Source organism: Pongo pygmaeus, chromosome 18, assembly GCF_028885625.2.
Source record: "Pongo pygmaeus isolate AG05252 chromosome 18, NHGRI_mPonPyg2-v2.0_pri, whole genome shotgun sequence".
Taxonomy (NCBI): domain Eukaryota; kingdom Metazoa; phylum Chordata; class Mammalia; order Primates; family Hominidae; genus Pongo; species Pongo pygmaeus.
This window is the reverse complement of record NC_072391.2, coordinates 55139917-55163737: the sequence shown is the minus strand read 5'-3', so window position 1 is coordinate 55163737 and position 23821 is coordinate 55139917. Positions and strand designations below refer to the sequence as shown.

Here is a 23821-nt window from a genome sequence, read left to right as displayed (position 1 = left end):
GTGAGGGATGAGGGTGGTGACCCCCGCCACCTAGCTCCAGGCTAGATGTGCTATGTGAGAACTCTGTGTGTAGACCTGGCAGGCCGGGTGACCCCTCCCTACCCTTATTTTACCAAAGCATCATTAATGCCTCTCAAGGCCACCTTGGAAGTCACAGCAGAGACTTCCAAGAATCCTCCCAAACTGTGAGACACAGCTGGACAGGGTAGGGGAAGGTGACAGTCATCTTTTCACTGGGTTAAATACAAGTAGTCCAAAAAGATCCAAAATAAAAAAATGCAATTTTTATTTGTTGAACATAATTTAAAACTGTAACATAAAAAGATTTCTCTCTCCATCACCAGAAATCCAGAAGACACCTGAAGAGGACTGACTGTTTCTTTGCCATGGGGAAGGTTTGATGAAAAAATTAAAATCCCATACATCCCTGGCCCTTCCTCCACGTTGCCCCTCAGAATGCCTGCAGCTGCAGCAGGCAGGAGGCAGCAGGAGAACCCGGGCTGTGGAAGGCCCCTCTGCCTCTCTGGGAAAGCTGCTGGGGAAGCCAAAGGTCACAGTGCATTGGAGGCCTGGCTTTCAGCCACTGGCCAGGCCAAGATGAAACATCTGCTCAAGTCTCCCCAGGCACCTTGCTGGGGGTGAGTGGGAGAAAGAAGTGGAGAAAACTGATGCTGGACCACAAGTTATCACCCTGTACCTTGGCTTTGAAGTGGCCCCTGCTGGCACAGGAGCAGGGTGAGAGTAAAAGTAAATAAATAAAAGCGACATGCTTCAAGGAGAGAGGGTGACAGACCCACTGAAGCACCCCGTGTCCTGGCTTGACCAGGGATAAGCCAGGGCGTGATGATTTAAAACACTCTGATCTGAGGCCAATGGCATCAAAATACAAATTGCTGAAGTGGGAGAAGGAGTGAAGGGCTGTTTGTTAGGGGGACTACAGTGGAGATTCTGGCAAGTGTGGGTGGGCTCGCCAGTGACCCCAATATTTTCTTTGTGTAACAACCAGAGTAAGAATTAGGATGCCCAGGCTGCCCTCTACTGGTAGTTTCTGGGAAGGACCACAACACAGCAGCACCCAACCTGCAACCCACAACAGCCGAGACAGGAGAGAGAGAAGAAACGAAGAGAGAGAGAGGAGAGGAAGAAAGAGAGAGGAGAGGAAGAGAGAGAGGAGAGGAGGAGAGAGAGGAGAGGAGGAGAGAGAGGAGAGGAGGAGAGAGAGGAGAGGAGGAGAGAGAGGAGAGGAGGAGAGAGAGGAGAGGAGGAGAGAGAGGAGAGGAGGAGAGAGAGGAGAGGAAGAGAGGAGAAGAAGAGAGAAGAGAGGGAGAGAGAGAGAGGAGAGGAAGAGAGACAGGAGGGGAAGAGAGAAGAGAGGGAGAGAGAGGAGAGGAAGAGAGAGGAGAGGAAGAGAGAGGAGAGGAAGAGAGAGGAGAGGAAGAGAGGAGAGGAAGAGAGAGGAGAGGAAGAGAGAGGAGAGGAAGAGGAAGAGAAAGGAGAGGAAGAGAGAGGAGAGGAGAGAGAAAGAAGAGGAAGAGAAAGAGAGAGAGAGAGAGAGAATATCAGCACTCAGGGAGGATGAGGAGTGGCTACACCTCCTGCCAGGTTGAAGGCATGGCTGGGGCCTCCTACTGGGAGGCTAGAAGCATCTCCATCAATTTTAGCAGGTTCCTCCATCTCAGCCTGGTCTGCAGAGGGCCCTGGAGGAGGAAGGCCTCTGGTGCTCACTTCAAAGGCATCGAGAAGAACTTGTTCCCAGACTTGCAGCGGACTTGCTCAGTGTGCACACGCAGCAGCACCTCAGCATCTTCAAACCCATCCACGATTGCCTTAAAACAGCAGCCAGGGGAGGACAGTCACATTAAGGGGCATCTGGGACCCAGAGGGCACTGCAAACAAAACCAGCTCACCCAAATTCAGAGGCTGGGCAAGGCTGAGGCTGCAGGCTCCCAGGCTCTGCATTGGTGATCTTGTCTGATCACTTCTGTAATCTCTGAGGTTGGTCCTATCATCTCAACTTTAAAGATGAGACACAGATGCTCAGAGCCCTGGATCACAGAAACCAATAAAACCAGGCCTGGGACCCAGGTCTGCCGGAGCTCAAACTAGAGCTCTTTGCCACCTCCAGCAACAACAGGCCAAGAGCAAGGTGGCTCCTTAATGAGGGACCACAGCTGCATCCAGCCTGCACATGTTTGGTTTGGCTTGCAAAATGTTTTTTAAACATCCAAATTAGTTGCTGACATTTGAAAACTGACAGATTACATGTAAAAATCTAGGTTTCTGGCTTCTCTTATGAAGCAGAAGTGCTGGCAACTCTAGGCCAACCTTCCCGCATGGCCACACTCCTACTGTCTCCCCAAGCAGGGCTGGAGTATCGCCGCCACTCACCACTTCATGTAACGTGCTGGTTCTCCTCCAAGGGCGCAGATGGGGAAGTGGAATCTTTCAGCTACTTATCAAAATTTGATAGACTCTGGGGGCTGGATGTTCCTTACACCTGGTACATTTCACCCATTTTCAGTGCCAGGCCCAAGCCTCTGACCTCTGGGCAAGCAGCTAGGACTTCAGGGGAAGCCTGCAGCCTCCTCACAGATCAGTGTTCTAGGGCAGTGCTCCCTAGAACTGTAATGTGCACACAAATCCCCAGAGATCTTGTTAAAATGTAATTCTGATTTCTTAGGTCTTGGTGGAGGTGGGGGCAAAGATCTGTATTGTTAATAAGCTTCAGGTGACACTGAAGCTGCCAGTCCAGGGGCCACACGTTGAGTCGCAAGGGAAGGTGTTGGGGCCTCCTGCCATGTCATTTGTTTCCCAGGGATTCAGGTTTGGGTGCCTCATCCTCCCGCTCTCCAGCATCTGTCCTGTCATTTCTGGAGTTCAGCGCCCTCTGTGCTCCCACCCTGGAAATTCACCTGTAGTTCCTGCAGGCACTGCCCCTCCAGCTGGAGATGTGCATCACCCACACACCAGGCCAGGCTGAGGTGGAAAGAAGGGTCCTGGGGAGGGAAACGAGAGGCAGGCGGTCACCCGGACGCCTTGGCAGGCCCTGCCATCACAGCAGGTCTGTGACAGAGCTGTCGTGACATCCTTGCTGGATCCCTGGCCTGCCCAGTGGGAGACAAGATCCTCAGTGTTGATCCAAAGCACCCTCCACAGACAGACAAAACAGCACAGGACTGGTCCTTGCTATGGACTGAATCGTGTCCCCTCCCCCAAATTCATGTAGCCCTAACCCCCAATGTGATAGTATGTAAAGATGGGGCCTTTGAGGGGTAATTAGGGTTAGATGAGGTCATGAGGGCAGGACCCTCATGATTAGTGCCCTTTAATCACAGAGAGCTTGGGCACTGCTCTCTCTCCCTGCGGCCCCCAACCCCTGCCCCACCATGTGAAGGTAGCCATCTATAAGCCAGGAAGAACCCTCACCAGAAACCGATCACGCTTGGCCGGGTGCAGTGCTCAAACCTGTAATCCTAGCACTTTGAGAGGCCAAGGCAGGCAGATCACCTGAGGTCAGGAGTTTGAGACCAGCCTGGCCAACATGGTGAAGCCCCATCTCTACTAAAAATACAAAAATTAGCTGGGTGTGGTGTTGCACACATGTAGTCCCAGCTACTTGGGAGACTGAGGCAGAATTGCTTGAACATGGGAGGCGGAGGTTGCAGGGAGCTGAGATTGCGCCACTGCACTCCAGCATGGGCGACAGAGTGAGACTCTGTCTCCAAAAAGAAAAAAAAAAAAAAAAAGACATCAACCACGCTGTCACCTTGATCTTGGACTTCTAGCCTCCAGAACTGTGTAAAAATAAATTTCTGTTATTTAGGCCACCCAGTCTATGGTATTTTGTTATGACAGCCTGAGCTAAGACAGTCATATTCACAGAGGCTTTCCTTGAAGTATCATAGAGGGTCATTACATCTGTGACGTGAAAGAAAATCCACCCTCTATTCTGATCTAGGACATTCCAGTATATACCATACTTTTCAGATGACATGAACAAAATCCCCAAAGTCTCCAGTTTTGAAGCAACAATAATTGTCTTCATTCAAATTCATACTTATCTCCCTCAGCACAGTTTAAAAACATATATCAAATAAAATGAATGGCCCTTCAAAGCCCTGACAGTCGACTTAGAGTCCAAGTGCCCTTGGAGGGCCTGGGCAAGGTGCAGGAAGGTGTATGAAGCTACAACTCTTCTCTGAGGGTCAAGCTGACCAAAAATTATTAGGGACATCTACTTAAAAAAGGTGAAAACAACATGGGAACATTATGGAGCAGAAGGTACAAATCTCGGGCATATTTAGGATATAAAGCAAGATTTCTAAGAAATGTCGGACTTTGGGTGGGCTGCATCTGACTACACCTCAAAGCCCTCACCTCCCGAGGTGTGCATCCTCAGAAGGCTGGCATTCGGAGCACCGACACAGGAGGTTCTGAAGGGTCTTTGGTTTGCCTCTTACGAGGGCTTCTTTAAAGACAGTTTTATTCTCGTTAGAAATGGGTCAATGGAGAAGCAGCAGCCCCATTCATTACCTGGTAGAAAGTGGTGAGGTCGAATTCCTCCATGACTCTGTCCACCTCTGAAACCAGGTCCAGGAACTGGGCATGCCCTGAAGTGACCTCAAGCCCAATAAAGGTCCTGGGGAGAGGAAGACAACGCAGGCATGAGATGCAGCCTCTGAGAACACCAGCCATCTGCGCAGCCGAGGAGGAGCCAGGCAGAAGGCCAAGAGGCCTGGGCTGTGGGTCTCACCATCTCCCTGGTACACTCACTTTCCTGCTCCATGAGCCAACTCTCTCAGTCCTCAGATTCTCTGTCTGTAAATCTTCCTTTCCCAGTTCTCACCCACACAGCTCTCCTCCCTCCCCTGGATCTAATAACCCTTCCAGGAACGCCTTCACCCACCACTGCCAAGTCACAAACCCAGAAGCTTCTGCACCCCCATTCTCCATCATCGTTCCAATTGCAAACGACTCCTGTCCTCAACGAGGCCTCTTCTCAAGGACTTTGCTCCCTGGCATCTGCCACGCCTCCCACAAGCACTCAGCCACGCTCTCTCTCATCTTTAAAAACTCTCCCCTGAACCCACGGTTTCAGCCAGTCCCCATCCCATTCTCAGTGAAACTTCTCAAAAAGACGATTTGTCCACCATCACTATCTCTTTCTCACCTCCCATCTTCAACCCACTTTGCTGGAAGTGCTCTTGTCAAAGTTGCCAACAACCTCCATGTTACCAAATCCAAGGGACACTTCGCGTCCGCCTTGTACCCGCCCAGCAGTATCTCACACAGTGGACTCTTCCATCCTTGAAACCCTTTTCTCTCTTGGCTCCCAAGACATCACCTGCCATGCAGTCCTGGTTTAATCCTGCCTCCCGTCTCCCGATTCAGTGTCCTCTGCCACCCTCTCTCCTCTCCAGCCTCCCCATGGTGAAGATCACTGGATCTTCTCCATCTGCACTCTCCAGGAGGCTGATCTCACCCAGCCCCGCTTCCCACACAGGCCAACACTGCCCACATTTCTATCTCCAGCTGGTCCCTCTCCTGAACACCCAGTTGTATACGTGACATTTCCACCTAGGGGTCCAATAGACAGCAAAACCTAACAGGTACAAACAAACAGGTACAAAGCAGAACTTTTGCTTTTTATCCCACCAGTGTCTCTTATCACAGAAAACGGGGCCAGTTGTTCCAGCCTCAAACCCAGGAATCAATGTTCGTCTTCCCCTTGCTTCACATAAATCCAACCCATTGGTAATTTGGGTGCTTCTGCCTCTAGTGTATCCCCAGTGTGTCCACCTCTTGGTCTTCCATGGCCATCACCCTAATCTAGGCCACCAATGGTCCCTCACCTGGACAATGACACCTGGCTCCTCTCTGGTTTCCCTGCATCCACTCTTGCTCCCTTCTATCATGCCCCCAGACTCCATGGCCACAGACACACCATCTAGCCAGACTGACATCCCCAGATATAGATCAGATCATGCCTCTCCTCTGTTCAAATCCCTCCAGTGGCTTCCGTTATACTGAAAATTCAAACTCCTTGCTTGACCTTGCAGCCCCTGGATGGGCTAACCCTGCCCATCTCATCTCCTATCATTCTCCCACGTGCTTTCTGGGGTCTGCCTCACTGGCCTCCTCAAACATGCTGAAATCTTCCCTGCCTCGGAGTCACTTAGTTTGCTATGTCCTCTGCTTGAAGCTCTTGCAACAGCTCTTCCCAAGGCTGGCTTCTCATTTTCAGGTCACCATCAAATGTCATCTCCCTGGCCACTTTCCTGGTACCCTCCTGGACTACCCACTCCTGACCATCAGATCATACCAGTTATTAACAAACACTCTCATTACTTGTTTATTATGTCTCCCCTCCGAATATGAGATTGAAAAGAGCAGGGGCCGTTTCTACCTCTTCACTGATGAATCCTTAGCGTACAGCAAATGCCTGGCACAAGTGGGTGCTTAACAAACTTGTGCAGCATGGAATAAATGAACGAATAAATGAGGCCCCTTTCAGAAGTGCTCAGAGAAGGTGGCCCAGTGAGTGCATCAGACAGGGAGGCTCGCTTTGAAGGCAGCATAATCATTTCTTCTTATGTTCATCTAACACTTTAATACTTTTAACTTTTCAAAGGCCTTGGGGCTCATTTGAGCCTTACAACTGCCTAACAATGGATGTTGAGGCGTGTGCCAGTGTGAAAACGAAAGGTCACAGAGATGAAGACACGGACCAAACACCACAACTGGGATGGAGCTGGGCAGAAACAGGTTTTCTGACTTTGACAGGTTTTTACTAAACCAAGATGTTTCTCTCAATCTCTGTGCACCACCCCCCACATGCTCCTCCAGTCATTTTTTATTTATTTATTTATTTATTTTTGAGACAGAGTTTCACTCTTGTCGCCAAGGATAGAGTGCAGTGGCGTGATCTTGGCTCACTGCAACCTCCTCCTCTAGGGTTCAAGCGATTCTCCTGCCTCAGCCTCTCGAGTAGCTGGGATTACAGGCGCCTGCCACCACACCCAGCTAATTTTTTGTATTTTTAGTAGAGATGGGGTTTCGCCATGTCAGGCAGGCTGGTCTCGAACTCCTGACCTCAGGTGATCTGCCCGCCTTGGCCTCTCAAAGTGCTGGGATTACAAGCGTGAGCCACCGCACCTGGCCTTTTTATTTTTTTTTTTGAGACAGGGTCTCACTCTGTTGCCCAGGCTGGAGTGCAGTGGTGCAATCTTGGCTCACTGCAGCCTCGACCTCCAGGGCTCAAGCGATCCTCCCATCTCAGTCTCCCAAGTAGCTGGAACTACAGGCACACACTACGATGCTCAGCTAATTTTTGTATTTTTCATAGAGACAGGGTTTGGCCATGTTGCCCAGGCTGGTCTGGAACTCCTGAGCTCAAGCTATCCACCTGCTTCAGCCTCCCAAAGTGCTGGGATTACAGGCATGTGCTACTGTGCCTGGGATCTCCCAGTTATTTTTCTTAAAGAAAGGTTCAGATTTGGGGATAGCTGCCTTTATAGTCATAGAGTTGGTTAAAAGCAAACAAACAACGGGACAAACAAGTCCAGAAACAAAGCACTCAATTTTTGCACCAAAGAATCTTCCTCTAATGGTGACTGGGGGTTGGAAGGACCCACCTGGTTTTCTCTTGATTGGTGTAAATCTTTACCTGGTTGGCAGTAAAGAAGAATCTGAAATTTAGAAGACCACATTTCAGGAAAAATCGTAAGAAAAAAGGCAGAAAAAATAGCTTATGTTAAAAAAAAAACAGCACTTTGAAAATACAGTTAACTCATTTTGCACTTAATGTTATCACCCCATTATGCAGGTGGTATACTGAACCCTAAAACATTAGAGCTGGACAAGACCTTGAAATCACCCAGCCCGAGTAACACACAACATCATCCAGGTGCTAGTAAAAATTTTACTTTGTTAATAGCAGTTCATTTTGATAAACAATTTGAGACTATCTCAACTTTACTGATGGGAACTGAGAAAGCCTTATTGATCAAGTAGGTGATAATGGACCACTTAACAGCTGATTCATTTCTTGCAGTTTTTTAAAAAACAGACGACTCCGATTTCATCTAAGCAATCACGAGAACATTTCTTCACGTGTCAGGGCTGAGCTCAAGCCTTTGCACACTCCGTTTCTCGAATCCTCACACAACTCTGTGAGCAGGCCTACAATTATGCCCATTTTACAGACAAAGAAATGGAGGCATGGTGAAGCTGAATTTGGTGAGCCAGGATTTGAACAGTCAGTCTGCCTGTTTCCAGAGTCCTTGTTGTCACCTATGACCCTTTAGTGAGGGGAATAGGTCTGCTGGTGTGAAATCGAGACAGATGCCCCCACCCACCCACCCCTCAGATCAATAGCACGGGAAGAGTCAGGCTCAGCTAGGTAAGTGCTTTGACTTGGACTGGTTCTGTCCTTTGTTCTCTGAGACACTAGCAATCTCACCGTGGAAAGTCTCGTCACAGAAACAGATCATTTTACAGCCCCCAGGCCAAGGGTCTCACCCCCATCTGAGGGAACATAATATACCAGCATGCTGGGTAGAGCCTCACAATCTGCCCAAGGGCAAAAGTCAGTCAGCCAACTCTCTGCCTCCGGAGAAAATGTGAGGGATCACACAACCACCAGGAGCTCGGTTAAGTGCAGCTTTTAGGAAGAGTTCTCAAGGTGTCTCCCAAACATCCTGGAGTGGACATTGGATGTCTGTGCCCAACCAAAACTCCTTCTCCTGGTAACCTCATGTTGCAGGATGGCTCTCCACTCCTACTCCAGAGGCAGGCTGCCCAGGCCTGGCCAAACAGAGCTTAGCATTTCCTCAGTCACAGCAACAGAATCAGGGGTGCACCGCTCACTCTTCGTCACCTTAGGCTCAACCAGGTGATCAAAGTTGAAGAGACCACACCTGCCCGGGCTTCACTCATGACACAGATCCTTTCCTCAGAGGGAACCAGCCCAGGTGTCCAGGTGCTGTTTTCTAGTCTCTCAGTGAGCAAGGGAAACAGCCACATATACATCCCACAGGGATCAGTATTTCTTGCAATGGACTTTAGGCAGAGTTTTCCTAAGTCCCAGCAAGGGACTCATGCCCAATTAAGGAACCACTGTATGCAGCGGAGCCCAGGTCGTGGCTTCCCTGGAGGGGTGCAGTTCATGCCGTCTTCCTAGCGCAAGTGCAGTGTGCCAGTCATCAGCACTAACATAGCCGCTCTCCTCCTTCATCCAGGGGCAGAGCTTCCGCAGGATAAGGGAAGCACTCTGTGTGGAAGGGGCAAGGGCCTGTTAACTCTTTACTCCCAAAGAAAGCACACAGGAGCCGGGTCAGACCAGGCAGTCATTCCTGTGACTTATGCTGAAGCCAATCAGAGAGGGAGGCTGTCTTTCCAGGCTGGTACACCATTAGCCAGGAGATACGGTGGCTTCGTCATTGTGACAAAGGAAGGGGACAGAGCTGAGATGGTGAACAGTCTGCCTGTGGTGGTGACAGTCAGGTGCCATCTGATATCTTGTCACCCCGGTCCACTCATGCATGAGCCAGTGCTACCTCTGAATCTTTTAGTTATACCAGCCTATAAATTTCTCTTTGGTTTAAGCCACTTTGGGTTGGGCTTCTGGCACCTGTGGTTAAGAGAGTCCTGATAATATACAATCAATCAATTTGATAATGACAATCCAAAGAGGGGGAGGGCTGGACTAGGTTGAGAGATGAGTTTCAGTCCTGATTCCCTGGCTGAGTGACTGGATTGGGACAAATCCTGTCCTCCTCTGGCCCTCAGAAGGGGTTCAGCTAACTGAGCAGTTTCCCAGTTGGGCAGTGACATCCTATGGAATTCCTGGGCCTATGGCCCCCTGAACTGTGGGAATGGGGCTTTGGCTAGAAGACTGTTTATTTCTGTTTTACACAGCCACACATCAGGCTTTTGTGCAACACCTCATTTGAAAAAAGGCTCTGCTGATAAAGGCAGGATCAGAAAACCACCAGCCGGGCAGCTTCTTAGGCTCCTTCTAGTATCAACAGTAGAGGATCCAGAAAGATATTCTCTGGACTCCTTCATTCCTGCTCCATGACTCAGCAGGCATCTATTTGATGTCTACTGTGAGCAGAGCACTTGGAAAAAAGCTGTGGGGTAATTCAGAGAGAAGCCACAGTCCTGGCCTGGAGGAACGTGGGCTCCAGGAAGGAAGATGGACCCAGGAATGACTGCATATGAGGGTGAGTGAAATGACCACCGGGGGTCAAGAACCACAGGACCGACTGATCTCTAGACGGAGGGGTCACCTGTGAAACAACCACAGGACGGACTGCTCTCTGGACGGAGGGATTCTGCAGGATATGCCAACTGGGAGAGCCTCAGTGAAAGAGCAGGGTTTTGATCTGGACCAGTCTAGCAGGAGATGCATTTCTGGTAGGAAAAGAGTTATGAAATAATGCAATAGGTAAGGGGAAAAAAAAAAAGCCCCAGGCTGGCAGATAAAACCAGAAGCGGGGTCTGGTACTAACCCTTCACCCAAGTGCTGTGCTGAGGGCACCCATGATCTCCTTTCACCCCCATAGGCCCCCATGAGGTAGCTCCCACCATTACCATGGCCTGTTTGACCTATCATTGTGAAATGATAACATATGTGTTGGTCTCAGCCTCCAGTTCCTGACACAGAGATCCTAAAACCTGTGTCATTTCCTAAGCAGTGGGGGTGCTAGGAGCATCTTTTGTTCTATTATCTGGTCTGTGACCCTGGCTCCTGACACAGAGCTCCTAAATCCTTTGGAATTTCCTGGGTGACAGGGGCATCTTTGGTTCCAATGAGGCAACTCTTGGTGGGGTCCTGGATGGGGGCTGATCACAGAAAGAGCAAGGCATGATTAGAAGCTGGGAACTTTCAGCTCCACCCCCTACTCTCCTGGGATGGGAAGGAAGCTAGGGACTGAGTTCATAATCCATCGTGCCTACATGATGAAGCCTCCGTAAAAATTTGGAACTACAGGGTTTGAGGAGCTTCCCTTGGTGAATAAGAACGCACCCATGTGCTGGGAGGGTGGCTCACTCCCAACTCCACAGGGTCAGAAGCTCCCATGCTCAGGACCCTTCCAGACCTCACCCTACCTATCTCTTCATCTGGCTGTTCATGTGTATCCTTTAATACATCTTTTGTAATAAACTGGCGACCTAGTAAGTGGACTGTTTGCCTGAATTCTGTGAGCCATTCTAGCAAATGATCAAACCTGAGGAGGGGGTCCATAGAACCTCTGATTTGTAGTGAAATGAGACAGATGTTGTGTGTAACCTGAGAGCTCAACACTGCAGATGGTGTCTGACATGGAGCGCAGTCTTGTGGGACTGAGCCCTTAACCTATGAAGTCTGCACTAACCCTGGGTTATTAGTGTCAGAATTGAGTTCGATTATAGGACACCCAGTGGGTGTCTGGAGAGTTGGATAATTTGTTGGTGTGGAAAAAAACTCTACACATCTGGTCACAGAAGTGCGGGAAATACTGAGCGAGAGCTTACAGAAAAACAGCTGGCTTTTCCTATAGAGCAGATAAGGCATCAGGGGTGTCAAGAGCTTCCACGGCATACCCAAGGTCACGGAGGACGAGAAGTAGAGCAGGCAGCCCCGGGAGAGGGGCTGTGTTCTATCTTTAGGTCTGGCCTGCCTGCTGGGGTAATGCCCGCAGTAGCTCAGGAGAGGAGGAGAAGCCGTGGAGGGGAGGGAGCAGAGAGGCAGAGGGAAGCACTCACCTCTGGAAGGAGGTCATACGGGCTTTCAGAGCCTGCACGAAGGGGAGGATCCAGTGGTGGCGCAGAACCACACTCTGGGACAGGCTGAGGTGGAACGCCTCCATCCTTACCAGCCGGGGGACATATGTCTGGGCATGCGGCAGCAACACATCAAGCAGATCCAGGAACTCCTCCTTGGCTTCATCTGGAGAGGAAGAGTAAAGAGGGCGGGCCGTTCTCTCAGCCAAGGTGCCATGGCTGAATTAAGAAGCCCAGAAGGCAGAGGGAGGTCCTTATTACTCTCGGTTTGGGGAGAAAATTACTTGGACAGCAGCCTATGTCTATGTCTTCTAATAGAATTTTATTTTTATTTATTTATTTATTTATTTATTTTGAGAAGGAGTCTCGCTCTGTCACCCAGGCTGGAGTGCAGTGGCGGGATCTCAGCTCACTGCAAGCTCCGCCTCCCGGGTTCATGCCATTCTCCTGCCTCAGCCTCCCGAGTAGCTGGGACTACAGGCGCCCGCCACCATGCCCGGATAATTTTTTTTTTTTTTTTTGTATTTTTAGTAGAGACGGGGTTTCACTGTGTTAGCCAGGATGGTCTCGATCTCCTGACCTCGTGATCCGCCCGCCTCGGCCTCCCAAAGTGCTGGGACTACAGGCGTGAGCCACCGCGCCTGGCCTCCAGTTTTTCTTAACAAGGTCTACCCTCAGGAGAAACTTACTGAATTACAGCCTAACCTGAAAGTGTTTTATCAGACTCTTAACTGACCTGGGGGAAGTGAAATACCAAACTGCAGCACCTTCTGGCCATCCTGTCCCACCTAGGAGGGGGAAAATTCTGAGAAGCGTGTGGGAAGTTCCCAGTCCAGAGGAACCGGCTCACCAAAAGACTGACACCCAATCACAGGACTACAGAAGGATTCTTGTCCCCCACCACCTCATCACCACATCGTACAGGCCTGTTTACCACAGTTCCTTTTACATAGTACTTCATGTCCAGCTATCGAGGAAAAATTACAAGACATACTAGAGGGCAAAAATACAATCTGAAGAAAAATAGTAAGCATCAGAACCCCTTAAATATAAAAGACTAGAAACCAATGTCTGATCTCAGGTCACAATGAAATTAGACTAAAAGTCTATAACAGAAATGTAGCTGGAAAATCCGCAAATACTTGGAGATTAAACAACACACTTCTAAATAACACACAGATCAAAGAAGAAATCTCCAGAAAACTTTATAAATATTTTGAACAAAATAAAAATGAAAACATAACATCAAAACTTGTGGAATGCAGCAAAAGGTGCTTGGAAGAATATTTATAGCATCAAATGCATATATTAGAAAAGAAGATCTAGGCCGGGTATGGTGGCTCACGCCTGTAATTCCAGCACTTTGGGAGGCTGAGGCAGGTGGATCACTGGAGGTCAGGAGTTCGAGACCAGCCTGACCAATATGGTGACACTCCGTCTCTACTAAAAATAGAAAAATTAGCTGGGCATGGTGGTGCGTGCCTATAGTCCTAGCTACTTGGGAGGCTGAGACAGGAGAACCGCTTGAACCTGGGAGGCGGAGGTTGCAGTGAGCTGAGATTGCACCACTGTACTCCAGCCTGGGCGACGGATCGAGCCTCCCTCAAAAAAAAAAAAAAAAGAAAAAGAAAAAAGAAAAAGATCTAAAGTCAATCATCCGAGTTCCATCTTAGGAAAGTAGAAAAAGAATAGCAAATTTAATCCAAAGTAAGCAGAAGTAAAGAAATAATTAAAATTAGAGCAGAAATCAATAAAATTGAAGACAAGAAATCAATAAAGAAAATCAATAAAACCAAAAGCTGGTTGTTTGAAAAGATCAGGAAATCAACAAGTTTCTAGCCAGGCTAACTAAGAAAAATAGAGAGGGCACACAAATTACTAAAATCAGGAATGAAAGATGGGACGTCATTACAGATCCCATGGATAATAAAAGGATAATCAAAGAATACCATGAATAACTTTATGTCCACAAATTTGATAACCTAGATGAACTGGAACAATTCCTTGAAAGACCCAATCTGCTAAAACTCACAAAAGAAGAAATAATCTAAATAGGCCTAAATCTATTAAACAAATTGAATAAATAATTTTTTTTTTTTTTGAGACAGAGTCTCGCTCTTTTGCCCAGGATGGAGTACAGTGGTGCAATCTCGGTTCACTGCAACCTCCGCCTCCCAGGCTCAAGCGATTCTCCTGTCTCAGTCTCCCGAGTAGCTGGGATTACAGGCACCCGCCACCACGCACGGCTAATTTTTTTGTATTTTTTTAGTAAAGACAGGGTTTCACCATGTTGCCCAGGCTGGTCTCAAACTCAGGCAATCCGCCCGCATTGGCCTCCCAAAGTGCTGGGATGACAGGCGTGAGCCACTGCACCCAGCCTGAATAAATAATTAATTACCTTCCAGCTGGGCTCTGTGGCTCATACCTGTCATCCCGGCACTTTGGGAGGCCAAGGCGGGTGGTTCACCTGAGGTCAGGAGTTTGAGAACAGCCTGGCCAACATGGCGAAACCGCGTCTTTACTAAAAATACAAAAATTAGCCAGGCGTGGTGGTAGCTGCCTGTAATCCCAGCTACTCAGGAGGCTGAGGCAGGAGAATAGCTTGAACCTGGGAGGCAGAGGTTGCAGTGAGCCGAGATCATGCCAGTGCACTCCATCCTGGGCAACAGAGTGAGACTCTGTCTCCGAAAAAAAAAAACCAAAAAAAACCAAACACAAAAAACTACCTTCCAAAACAGAAGGCACCAGGCCCAGATGGATTCGGTTCACTAGAGAATCCCACCAAACATTTAAGGAAAAAATTAAACCGATTATCTATAATCTTTCAGAAAACAAAAGCAGAGAGAATACTTCCTGACTTATTCCATGAGGCCAGCATTATCCTCATACCAATACCAGAAAAAGACATTACAAGAAAACTACAGAGATCCAAGATTTTTGGACAGAGATGCAAGATTTTCAAGAAAATATTAGCAAATTGAATCCAACAACATATAAAAAGAATAATGCTCCACAACTATATGGGATTTATCCCAGGTATTCAAAGCAGGCTCAACATTCAAAAATCAATTAATGTAATCCATCCAATCAATAGGCTAAAGGAGAAAAATCAAATGATCCTATCAATAGATACAGAAAAAGTATTTGACAAAATCCAATGCCCATTCAAGATAAAAACTCTCAGAAAACTAGGAATAGAGGGGAACTTTGTTAACTTGATAGAGAATGTCTAAAAATACCTATAGCTAACTGATAGGAAACTCCAAAGGCTTTCCCATTAAGATCAGGAACAAGGTAATGATGCCTCCTCTCACTATTGCTTTTCAACTCATACTGGAAGTCCTAGCTAACGCAATAAGACAAGAAAAGGAAATAAAAGGTATACAGACTGGCAAAGAAGAAATAAGCCTGTTTTTCTTTTTTCTTCCCCATGACAGAGTCTTGCTCTGTCGCCCAGGCTGGAGTGCAGTGGTGCACTCTCTGCTCACTGCAACCTCCACTTCCTGGGTTCAAGCAATTCTCCTGCCTCAGCCTCCTGAGTAGCTGGGATTACAGGCATGTGCCACCGTGCCCAGCTAATTTTTGTATTTTTAGTAGAGATGGGGTTTCGCCATGTTGGCCAGGCTGGTCTTGAACTCCTGACCTTGTGATCTGCCCGCCTTGGCCTCCCGAAGTGCTGGGATTACAGGTGTGAGCCACTGTGTCTGTTTTTTTGTTTTTTTTTTTTTGAAACGAAGTTTCGCTCTTGTTGCCCAGGCCGGAGTGCAATGGTGCAATCTTGGCTCACCACAACCATCACCTCCTGGGTTCAAGTGATTCTCCTGCCTCAGCCTCCCAAGTAGCTGGGATTACAGGCATATGCCACCACGGCTGGCTAATTTTGTGTTTTTAGTAGAAACAGGGTTTCTCCATGTTGGTCAGGCTGGTCTTGAACTCCCAACCTCAGGTGATCTGTCCACCTTGACCTCCCAAAGTGCTGGGATTACAGGTGTGAGCCACCACACCCAGCGTGTTTTTCTTCATAGATGACATGATTGTCTATGGAGAAAATCCAAAAGAACTGACAAAAAAATCTCCTGGAAGTAATAAATGATATAGCAAGGTTGCAGTGTACAAAGTTAACATACAAAAGTCAACTTCTGTATATTTGCTTTCCTATACACCAGCAACGAACAAGTAAGATTTGAAATTAAAGACACAGGGTTTACCTTAGCAACCCCCCCCAAAATGAAATACTTAAGTATAAATCTAACAAAATAAGTATAAGATCTATATGAGGAAAACTATAAAACTCTGATGAAAGAAATCAAAGAAGAACTAAGTGGAGAGATATTGTGCGTGGCAAGCCATCCAGGTGCCGAGGCAAGAGACTGAGGGCACGAGTTGTTCCAGTATAATAAAATATATAAAACTACAAGTTATACTAGATCTAGATCATAGACATGATTATATATGAATATCATTAATCATCAGTTTGTAGCAATTACTCCTTAGTCCAATATTATAATAATCCTTGCTCTATAATCATGACCTAGGAAAAACCAGGCCATACAGAGATAGGAGCTGAGGGGACATAGTGAGAAGTGACCAGAAGACAAGAGTGCGAGCCTCTGTCACACCCGGACAGGGCCACCAGAGGGCTCCTTGGTCTAGCGGTAACACCAGCGTCTGGGAAGACGCCCGTTTCCAAGCGGACCGTGGTCTAGCGGTAGCGTCAGTGCCAAGGGAAAACATCCGCTACTTAGCAGACCGGGAAAGGGAGTCTCCCTTTCCCCGGGGGAGTTTAGAGAAGACTCTACTCCTCCATCTCTTGTGGAGTGCCTGACATCAATCAGGCCTGCCCACATTTATCTGGAGGACTAACTGTCTCCCTGTGATGCTGTGTTTCAGTGGTCATGCTCCTAGTCCGCCTTCATGTTCCATCCTGCACACTTGGCTCTGCCTTTTAGATAGTGTAGCAAAATTAGTGAAAGTACTAAAAGTCTCTGATATGCAGAAATAATGGCGTAAGCTGTCCTCTCTCTCCCCTCTCTCTCTCTGCCTTGGCTGCCAGGCAGGGAAGGGCCCCCTGTCCAGTGGCGTGATTCACGTAACCTTGTCAATCATTGGAGATGGCTCATACTCCTTACCCCTTTGTCTTGATCCAGTAAATATCAGCGCAGCCTGGCATTCGAGGCCACTACCGGTCTCCGTGTCTTGGTGGTAGTGGTTCCCCGGGCCCAGCTGTCTTTCTTCTTATCTCTTTGTCTTGTGTCTTTATTTCTACAATCTCTCGTCTCCGCACATGGGGAGAAAACCCACCGACCCAGTGGGGCTGGTGGATATCAGTGGGGCTGATATCTTGAGGCCTACAAGATATTCCATGTTTATAGACAGAAAGATTCAATATTGTAAAGATGTCAGTTCTTCCCAACTTGATCTACAGATTCAATGCAATCCCAATCAAAATCCCGGCAAGTTATTTTGTGATACTGACAAACGGATTCTAAGGTGTACATGGAGAGGTAAAAACCCAAAATAGGCCAAGTGCTGTGGCTCATCCCTGTAATCCAAGCACTTTGGGAGGCTGAGGCGAGAGGATTGCTTGAGCCCAGGAATTCAAGACCAGCTTGGGCAATATAGTGAGACCCTATCTCTAAAAAAAACCAACCCCCCCCCAAAAAAACCCAGAATAGTCAACACACTACTGAAGGAGAAGAACAAAGTTGGAGGACTGAAACTACCCAACTTCGAGACTTACTATGTAATGTTACAGCAATCAAGACAGTTCACCAATGGTATTGGTGAACAAATAGATGAATGGAATAGAATTGAGAACCCAGAAATAGACCCACATCAATACAGTCAACTGATCTTTGGCAAAGGAGCAAAAGCAATACAATGTGAAAAAGAGAGTCTCTTCAACCAATGGTGCTGGAATAACTGGATATCCATATATAAGAAAAGGAATCTAGACACAGACCTTCCACCTTTCACAAAAATTAACTCAAAATGGACACAGAACTAAATGTAAGATGCAAAACTGTAAGATTCCTGAAAGATAACATAGGAGAAAAATGTAGATGATCTTGGGTTTGGTGACAACTTTTTAGATATGACACCAAAGGCAAGATCCATGAAAGAAATAATTGATAAGCTGGACTTTATTAAACTTAAAAACTTCGGCTCTGTGAAGGACAACGTCAAGAGAATGAAAAGACAAGCCACTGGCTGGGAAAAAAATGTATTTGCAAAAGACATATCTGATAAAGGACTATTATTCCAAATATAAAGAACTCTTAAAACTCAATATTTTAAGACCCAATATTAGACCCACATCATATTAATAAACAAAAGTGATTAAAATTTATTAATAGACAAACATGATTAATATTAATAAACAATATTCATAAACAAAAATGATTAAAAAGTGGGCAAAAGACCTTAACAGACACCTCACTGAGGAAGATACACAGATGGCAAAAAGCATATGAAAAGATCATCCGGATCATATGTCATCAGGGAAATGCAAATTAACAGACAACAGTGACATATCACTACACACCTATTAGAATGGCTAGACTCCAGAACACTGTTAATACAAATGCTGGTGAGGATGTGGAGCAACAGGTACTCTTATTCATTGCTGATGGGAAGCAAAATGGTACAACCACTGTGGAAGACAGTTTGGTGGTTTCTTACAAAAAGAGTATGTTTATACTCTTATCATAAAATCCAGCAATTACAGTCCTTGGTTTTTGTCCAAAGGAGTTAATGTTCAGGCCAGTTGTGGTGGCTCACGCCTGTACTCTCAGCACTTTGGGAGGCCAAGGTGGGTGGATCACAAGGTCAGGAGTTCGAGACCAGCCTGGCCAATATGGTGAAACTGCATCTCTATTAAAAATATAAAAATCAGCCGGGCATGGTGGTGCGTGCCTGTGGTCCCAGCTGCTCGGGAGGCTGAGGCAGAAGAATTGCTTGAACCTGGGAGGCAGAGGTTGTGGTGAGCCGAGATCGCGCCACTGCACTCCAGCCTGGGCAACAGAGTGAGACTCCGTCTCAAACAAAACAAAACAAAACAAAAAACTTATGTCTACACAAAAACCCACACATGGATATCTTTATTATGATGTGGGTCTATTTCTGGGTTCTCAATTCTGTTCCATTCATCTATTTGTTCATCAATACCACACTGTTTTGATTGCTTTATTCATAATTTCCAAAATTTGGAAGCAATCGAAATGTCCTTCAGTAAGTGAATGAATAAACTGTGGTACATCCAGACAATGGAATATTATTCAGCAATAAAAGGAAGTGAGCTATCAAGCCATGACGAGACATGGAGGAACCTTAAATGTATCTTACTAAGAGAAGGAAGCCAATCTGAAAATGCTACATACTGTATGCTTCTAAATATATGATATTCTGGAAAAGGCAAAACTGCCACCAGGGTAAACAGAGCAGTGGCTGCCAGGAGTTAAAAGGAGGGAAGGATGAATAGGCAGGGCACAGAGGATTCTTAGGGCAGTGGAACTACTTTGCATGGTCCTATAATGGTGGATGCATATCTTTATAATATTGCCCAAACTCACAGAATATACAACACCAAGAGTGAACCCTAATATAAACTATGGACTTTAGGTGATTATGATGTGTCAATGTAGGTTCATCAGTTGTGACAAATGTACCAATCTGGTGGGGGGTGTTGATAAAAAGAGAGACTACATCTGTGTGGGGGCACGGGGTATAGAGGAAATCTCTGTACCTTCTGCTCCATTTTGCTATGAATCTAAAACTACTTTAAAAAATAAGGTTGAGGCTGGGCACGGTGGCTGATGCCTGTAATCCTAGCACTTTGGGAGGCGGAGGTGGGTGGATTGGCTGAACTCAGGAGTTTGAGACCAGCCTGGGCAACATGGTGAAACCCCATCTCCACTAAAATACAAAAAATTAGCTGGGCATGGTGGTGCGTGCCTGTAGTCCCAGCTACTCAGGAGGCTGAGGCAGGAGAATCGCTTGAACCTGGAAGGCAGAGGTAGCAGTTAGCCGAGATTGTGCCACTGCACTCCAGCCTGGGTGACAGAGCAAGACTCTGAGTCAAACAAATAAATTAAGTCTATTAAGACAAAAAAATGTTTAAAAAAATGCAAAGGAAAAAAGCAGGAGCCCTTGAAATTCTGTCACCTAAAGCAATGGTCTCTAAACTACTGTGATCACACAGCCCATTAGTAAAACAAGTTTGCACGTATATGCTAATAAATATATATTTATAAATTACAAGTGTGTGCTACTCTGTAAAATTGTGTTATAAAATGTGCACTCTCAAAAACAGAAATCTAAAAAGATGTGATAAAAATACATTTAAAAGTTCTAATAATTTTCTCCTACATCCTAAAGTATGGGATCATCTTGACCTCTCCCCTAGGGGCATATACCCCACTTTCAACACCAACTACTCTAGAGATAAAGACTGTTAAACTGTGATGCCTATTTCCATATGCATACAGTAATTTATATATCTTATTTGTTTAAAAAAAAAGAGAGAGTATACCATTTAAACAGTTCTGGAACTAGTTTCTACATATAACATTACATGTTGGACATCTTTCCCCTCAGTATAGAGAGGTCAAGTTCATTATTATAGTTCCATAGTAATCTATTAATCAGAATAGATTAGCATTTCTCTAATCAGTCTACTATTGACAGACATTTAGCATGATTCCAGTTTTTCACAAAGAATACCACAATGACCACCTTTGTATGTTCACATATTATTATTTTTTTTACCAAATATGTGACTGCAGCTGCATGATTAACAGAGTCTTCTCAGCCGGGTGTGGTGGCTCACGCCTGTAATCCCAACACTTTGGGAGGCCGAAGCGGGTGGATCACCTAAGGTCAGCAGTTCGAGACCAGCCTGGCCAACATGGTTAAACATCGTCTCTACTAAAAATACAAAAATAAATCAGGTGTAGTGGTGGGCACCTGTAATCCCAGCTATTCGGGAGGTTGAGGCAGGAGAATCGCTTGAACCCGGGAGGTGGAGGTTGCGGTGAGCCGAGATTGCACCATTGCACTCCAGCTGGGCGACAAGAGCGAAATTCCGTCTCAAAAAACAAACAAAAAAACACCAGAGTCTTCTCACACCCAGTATACTATTCAATTTGCCCAAATCCCCTGGTGGATAGGCAGCAGACAGAATCATCTCATCCTCCTTGTGCAGATGGGGAAATGGAGGTTTCAAGACCTAAACTTACTCTGTGTACTTTGCTAAGAACTTAACATAGATTATCTGATTTAATCTTCATGAAAGTCCTAGAAGACTGGTATTACTACTCTCCCCATTTTATCTATTTATTTTTATTTTATTTTATTTGAGATGGAGTCTCACTCTGGCACCCAGGCTGGAGTGCAGTGGAGTGATCTTGGCACACCACAATCTCTACCTCCCAGGGTCAGGCAATCCTCCTACCTCAGCCTCTCAAGTAGTGGGGACCATAGGCATGTGCCACCATGCCTGGCTAACTTTTTTGTATTTTTGGTAGAAACAGGGTTTCTACCTGTTGCCCAGCTGGTCTCAAACGCCTGGGCTCAAGTGATCTGCCTGCCTCCACCTCCCAAAGTGCTGGGATTATAGGTGTGAGCCACCTGGCCTAGCCAGTGCTACCCCCATTTTAGATTTGAAGAAACTGAAGCTCTGAGAAGTCTAGTATCTTATAAAGGGCACCCAGAGTAGTGGGCAGTGGAGTGAGGTCTGACTCTGAAGCCTGGGCATTTTTTGCCTGCCACCTGCTGATCAGAGCTAGGGTGGGATTTGAACCTTGCACACCCAGTGTACCCAGGGCCCTCTCAGAAATAAAGTGCCTGGACCTTGACACCCTGCTCCAGATTCTCCTTTGGTCACCTCCTCATGAACAGGGAGAATATCATACCCAGAGGTAATACATATTTTAGGCTATGAATTCAAAACCAAGATGACAGAAAAATCCCCAGTTCTTGAAACCTGCTCTTTCTCTGCTAAGTCAATGACTTTCCCACCACCAGTGTTAGAGGTTTCTGGTTTCTTCCTTCTAGTTGGGGCCAGATTCTGCCCTTCATGAGGCACCTATGGGTCTATGGGTCTTGGCAACTTGCCTTTCACACATCACTCACATGGTACATAAACGTGGGTGGCCCAGTTGCCGCGCTCGTGCGGGAAGGTGCGCACCCGTCCCCAATGTTTTGTGCTGTCATCTTCAGGCCCCTCCTCGGTGCCCGGGAACATGTTCAGCACACTGTCAGGTACTGGAAATCTCTGCCTGGGAAGGGGGCTCTGGCCACTGCAAAAGAAAAAAAGAAAAATGAGCACATGTATCCTCTTAGCATTCTCTACCTTTATACATACCACAAAAGTTGTAACCCCTTATATATGGTGGCTCTGAGTGTGTGTTTCCAGCCTGGTGCTGGAAGCAGCTTCTAGATGGCAAAATTGTTTCTCCAGTATTGTCTCATTGGGGTCTCCAACTCTGGGGCACGAGGTCCCCATGGGAAACAAAGGGGCATGCAGCAATGTGGTTCGGGGTCACATTCCCAAGCTGGACAGGCTGCAGCTGGAGTAGCACTTTCTAGCTCCGTGATCTTGGGCAAGTCATGTCCCCTTTCTGGGCCTCAAATGCCTCATCTGAAAGTATATGTCTACCTGATAGAGCAATTGTTAGATCAACTGAGCTACTGCTTGTAAAGCACTCAGCAAAGATAAGGCCTAGCATTTAAGAATCTAAGCCCCAGGAAGTAAGGCCGATGGTTTTGTTCACTGCTGAATTCCCAGACCCCAGCCTGGCAGGGAGTGGGTGCTCAGTGACTATTTACTGGATGAATGAAAAGGCTCTCCCTACGCTTTAGCAAGTATTACTATCGCAATTGTGTTCAAATCAGGAAACGGACCTAGGATGGTACAGGGATGTGTGCCAGGCGATAGACTGGGCCAGCGCGAGGCTGGGCCCGAACCCAGGTCTGGCCTCCCAACTTGGCCCTAGCCAGGTGGGGCCACTCTGAGGCTTTGTCTGGGGGTATCTTCTGAATCCTCCTTTCTCCCTGCGTCCCCTTTTCCTTCCCGGAGCCGCCCCGCGCCCTCTCTCCCCACTCCACCCCCAGACATTCGGGTCGGGTCTGGGTCTAGGGTGAAAGCGCGCGCCCTCCGGAGAGACTTCCTACTCCTCACCGACGGTGGCTCCCATCCCCCGGCCTGGTCCGCATCCCGTCCTCGGACTCATCCTCGGAGCCGCTGCTGCTGTAGCCCACCAGGGGCGCCGCGCTCATTGGGGCCTCATCCAAGACCACCAGAGCAGGTCCACCAGCAACCTCAACCGGCACCCGGAGTTCCGCTGTGCCGGAAGCGCCCTCCCAGGGGCGGGGCCTGGGCTGGCACCGCCTCGGGGCGGGGCCGGGAGGGGCGGAACCCGGCAGGACAGTGGTGAAGATTCAGCCCACCGGCTCCACGCTGCCTGCCGGCTGCGCACGCGGCTCTGGCCACCGGCAGCCTCCCGGCACTCCCCTGGGACCTCCCCAGCCTTCGGGTACCCATTTCACATATCGTTCAGGGCCCTCACCTTTCTGCCCGCTGCTCTGTCTGCAGCCACCCGGGACCAGACATCCCAGACACGACAGTCCCGGGTCAGCGCACTAGACCCAGCGGAGACCCCTGCCTGCCCCGAGCCCGACCAGGATCAGAGGTCCTGGAACCCTCTCCTCAAACCAGCCCAAAGTCCGAGCCCCTAAAAGCCAAGCTGAGCAGTTAGGGGCGGGTCAATTGTGGCAGACCAGAGCCTCTAGGAGGCCCCTTCTCTCCTGCGCAGAGCCGGGCCGAGGGCGGTCACCCGGAGCCCCCTCCCCTAAGCCCGAGCGGGGTGGCCGGAAGCAGAGCGCCCTTCCTCGGTTAGTCGAGGCGCCCAGGCCTGGCGACTCGAAAACCGCCCGGAGCACCCGGCTTGTCCGACCTGGCCTGGCCGCGGGGTCCCCGGCAGGGGGCGGCCTCGCTCCGTGCCGCCCGCTCCTCCCGCATTCGCCGCCGCCGCCCGGGATGCCGCTCCTCCCC

The 23821-nt window shown here is 47.9% G+C and overlaps 1 protein-coding gene across 2 annotated transcripts; it reads right to left on the bottom strand.

Moving 5' to 3' along the window:
• Positions 1-262: 262 nt before the first annotated feature.
• USB1 (U6 snRNA biogenesis phosphodiesterase 1) lies at positions 263-23786 on the bottom strand. 2 transcript variants are annotated; one of them, XM_054455097.2, is made up of 7 exons: positions 22949-23786; positions 21901-22067; positions 11752-11935; positions 7635-7688; positions 4534-4639; positions 2913-2996; positions 263-1826 (listed from the first exon to the last, which is right to left on the bottom strand). In XM_054455097.2, the coding sequence occupies exons 1-7, from the start codon at positions 23044-23046 to the stop codon at positions 1722-1724; spliced, it is 798 nt and encodes a 265-aa protein (XP_054311072.2). In that variant the 5' UTR covers positions 23047-23786; the 3' UTR covers positions 263-1721. The 2 variants fall into 2 exon arrangements, with proteins under 2 accessions (XP_054311072.2, XP_063511255.1); XM_063655185.1 differs by lacking the exon at positions 22949-23786 and adding an exon at positions 20734-20830 and having other exon boundaries at positions 21901-22022.
• Between the last annotated feature and the right edge of the window lie 35 nt (positions 23787-23821).

Coding starts and splice junctions, on each gene's coding strand:
- USB1 (XM_054455097.2), bottom strand. CDS start 23,046: ATGAGCGCGGCGCCCCTGGTGGGCTACAGCAGCAGCGGCTCCGAGGAT. Junction 22,068..22,948: donor GGGGATGGGAGCCACCGTCG/GTGAGGAGTAGG, acceptor TTTCTTTTGCAG/TGGCCAGAGCCCCCTTCCCA. Junction 11,936..21,900: donor CACCCACGTTTATGTACCAT/GTGAGTGATGTG, acceptor CTTCCTCTCCAG/ATGAAGCCAAGGAGGAGTTC.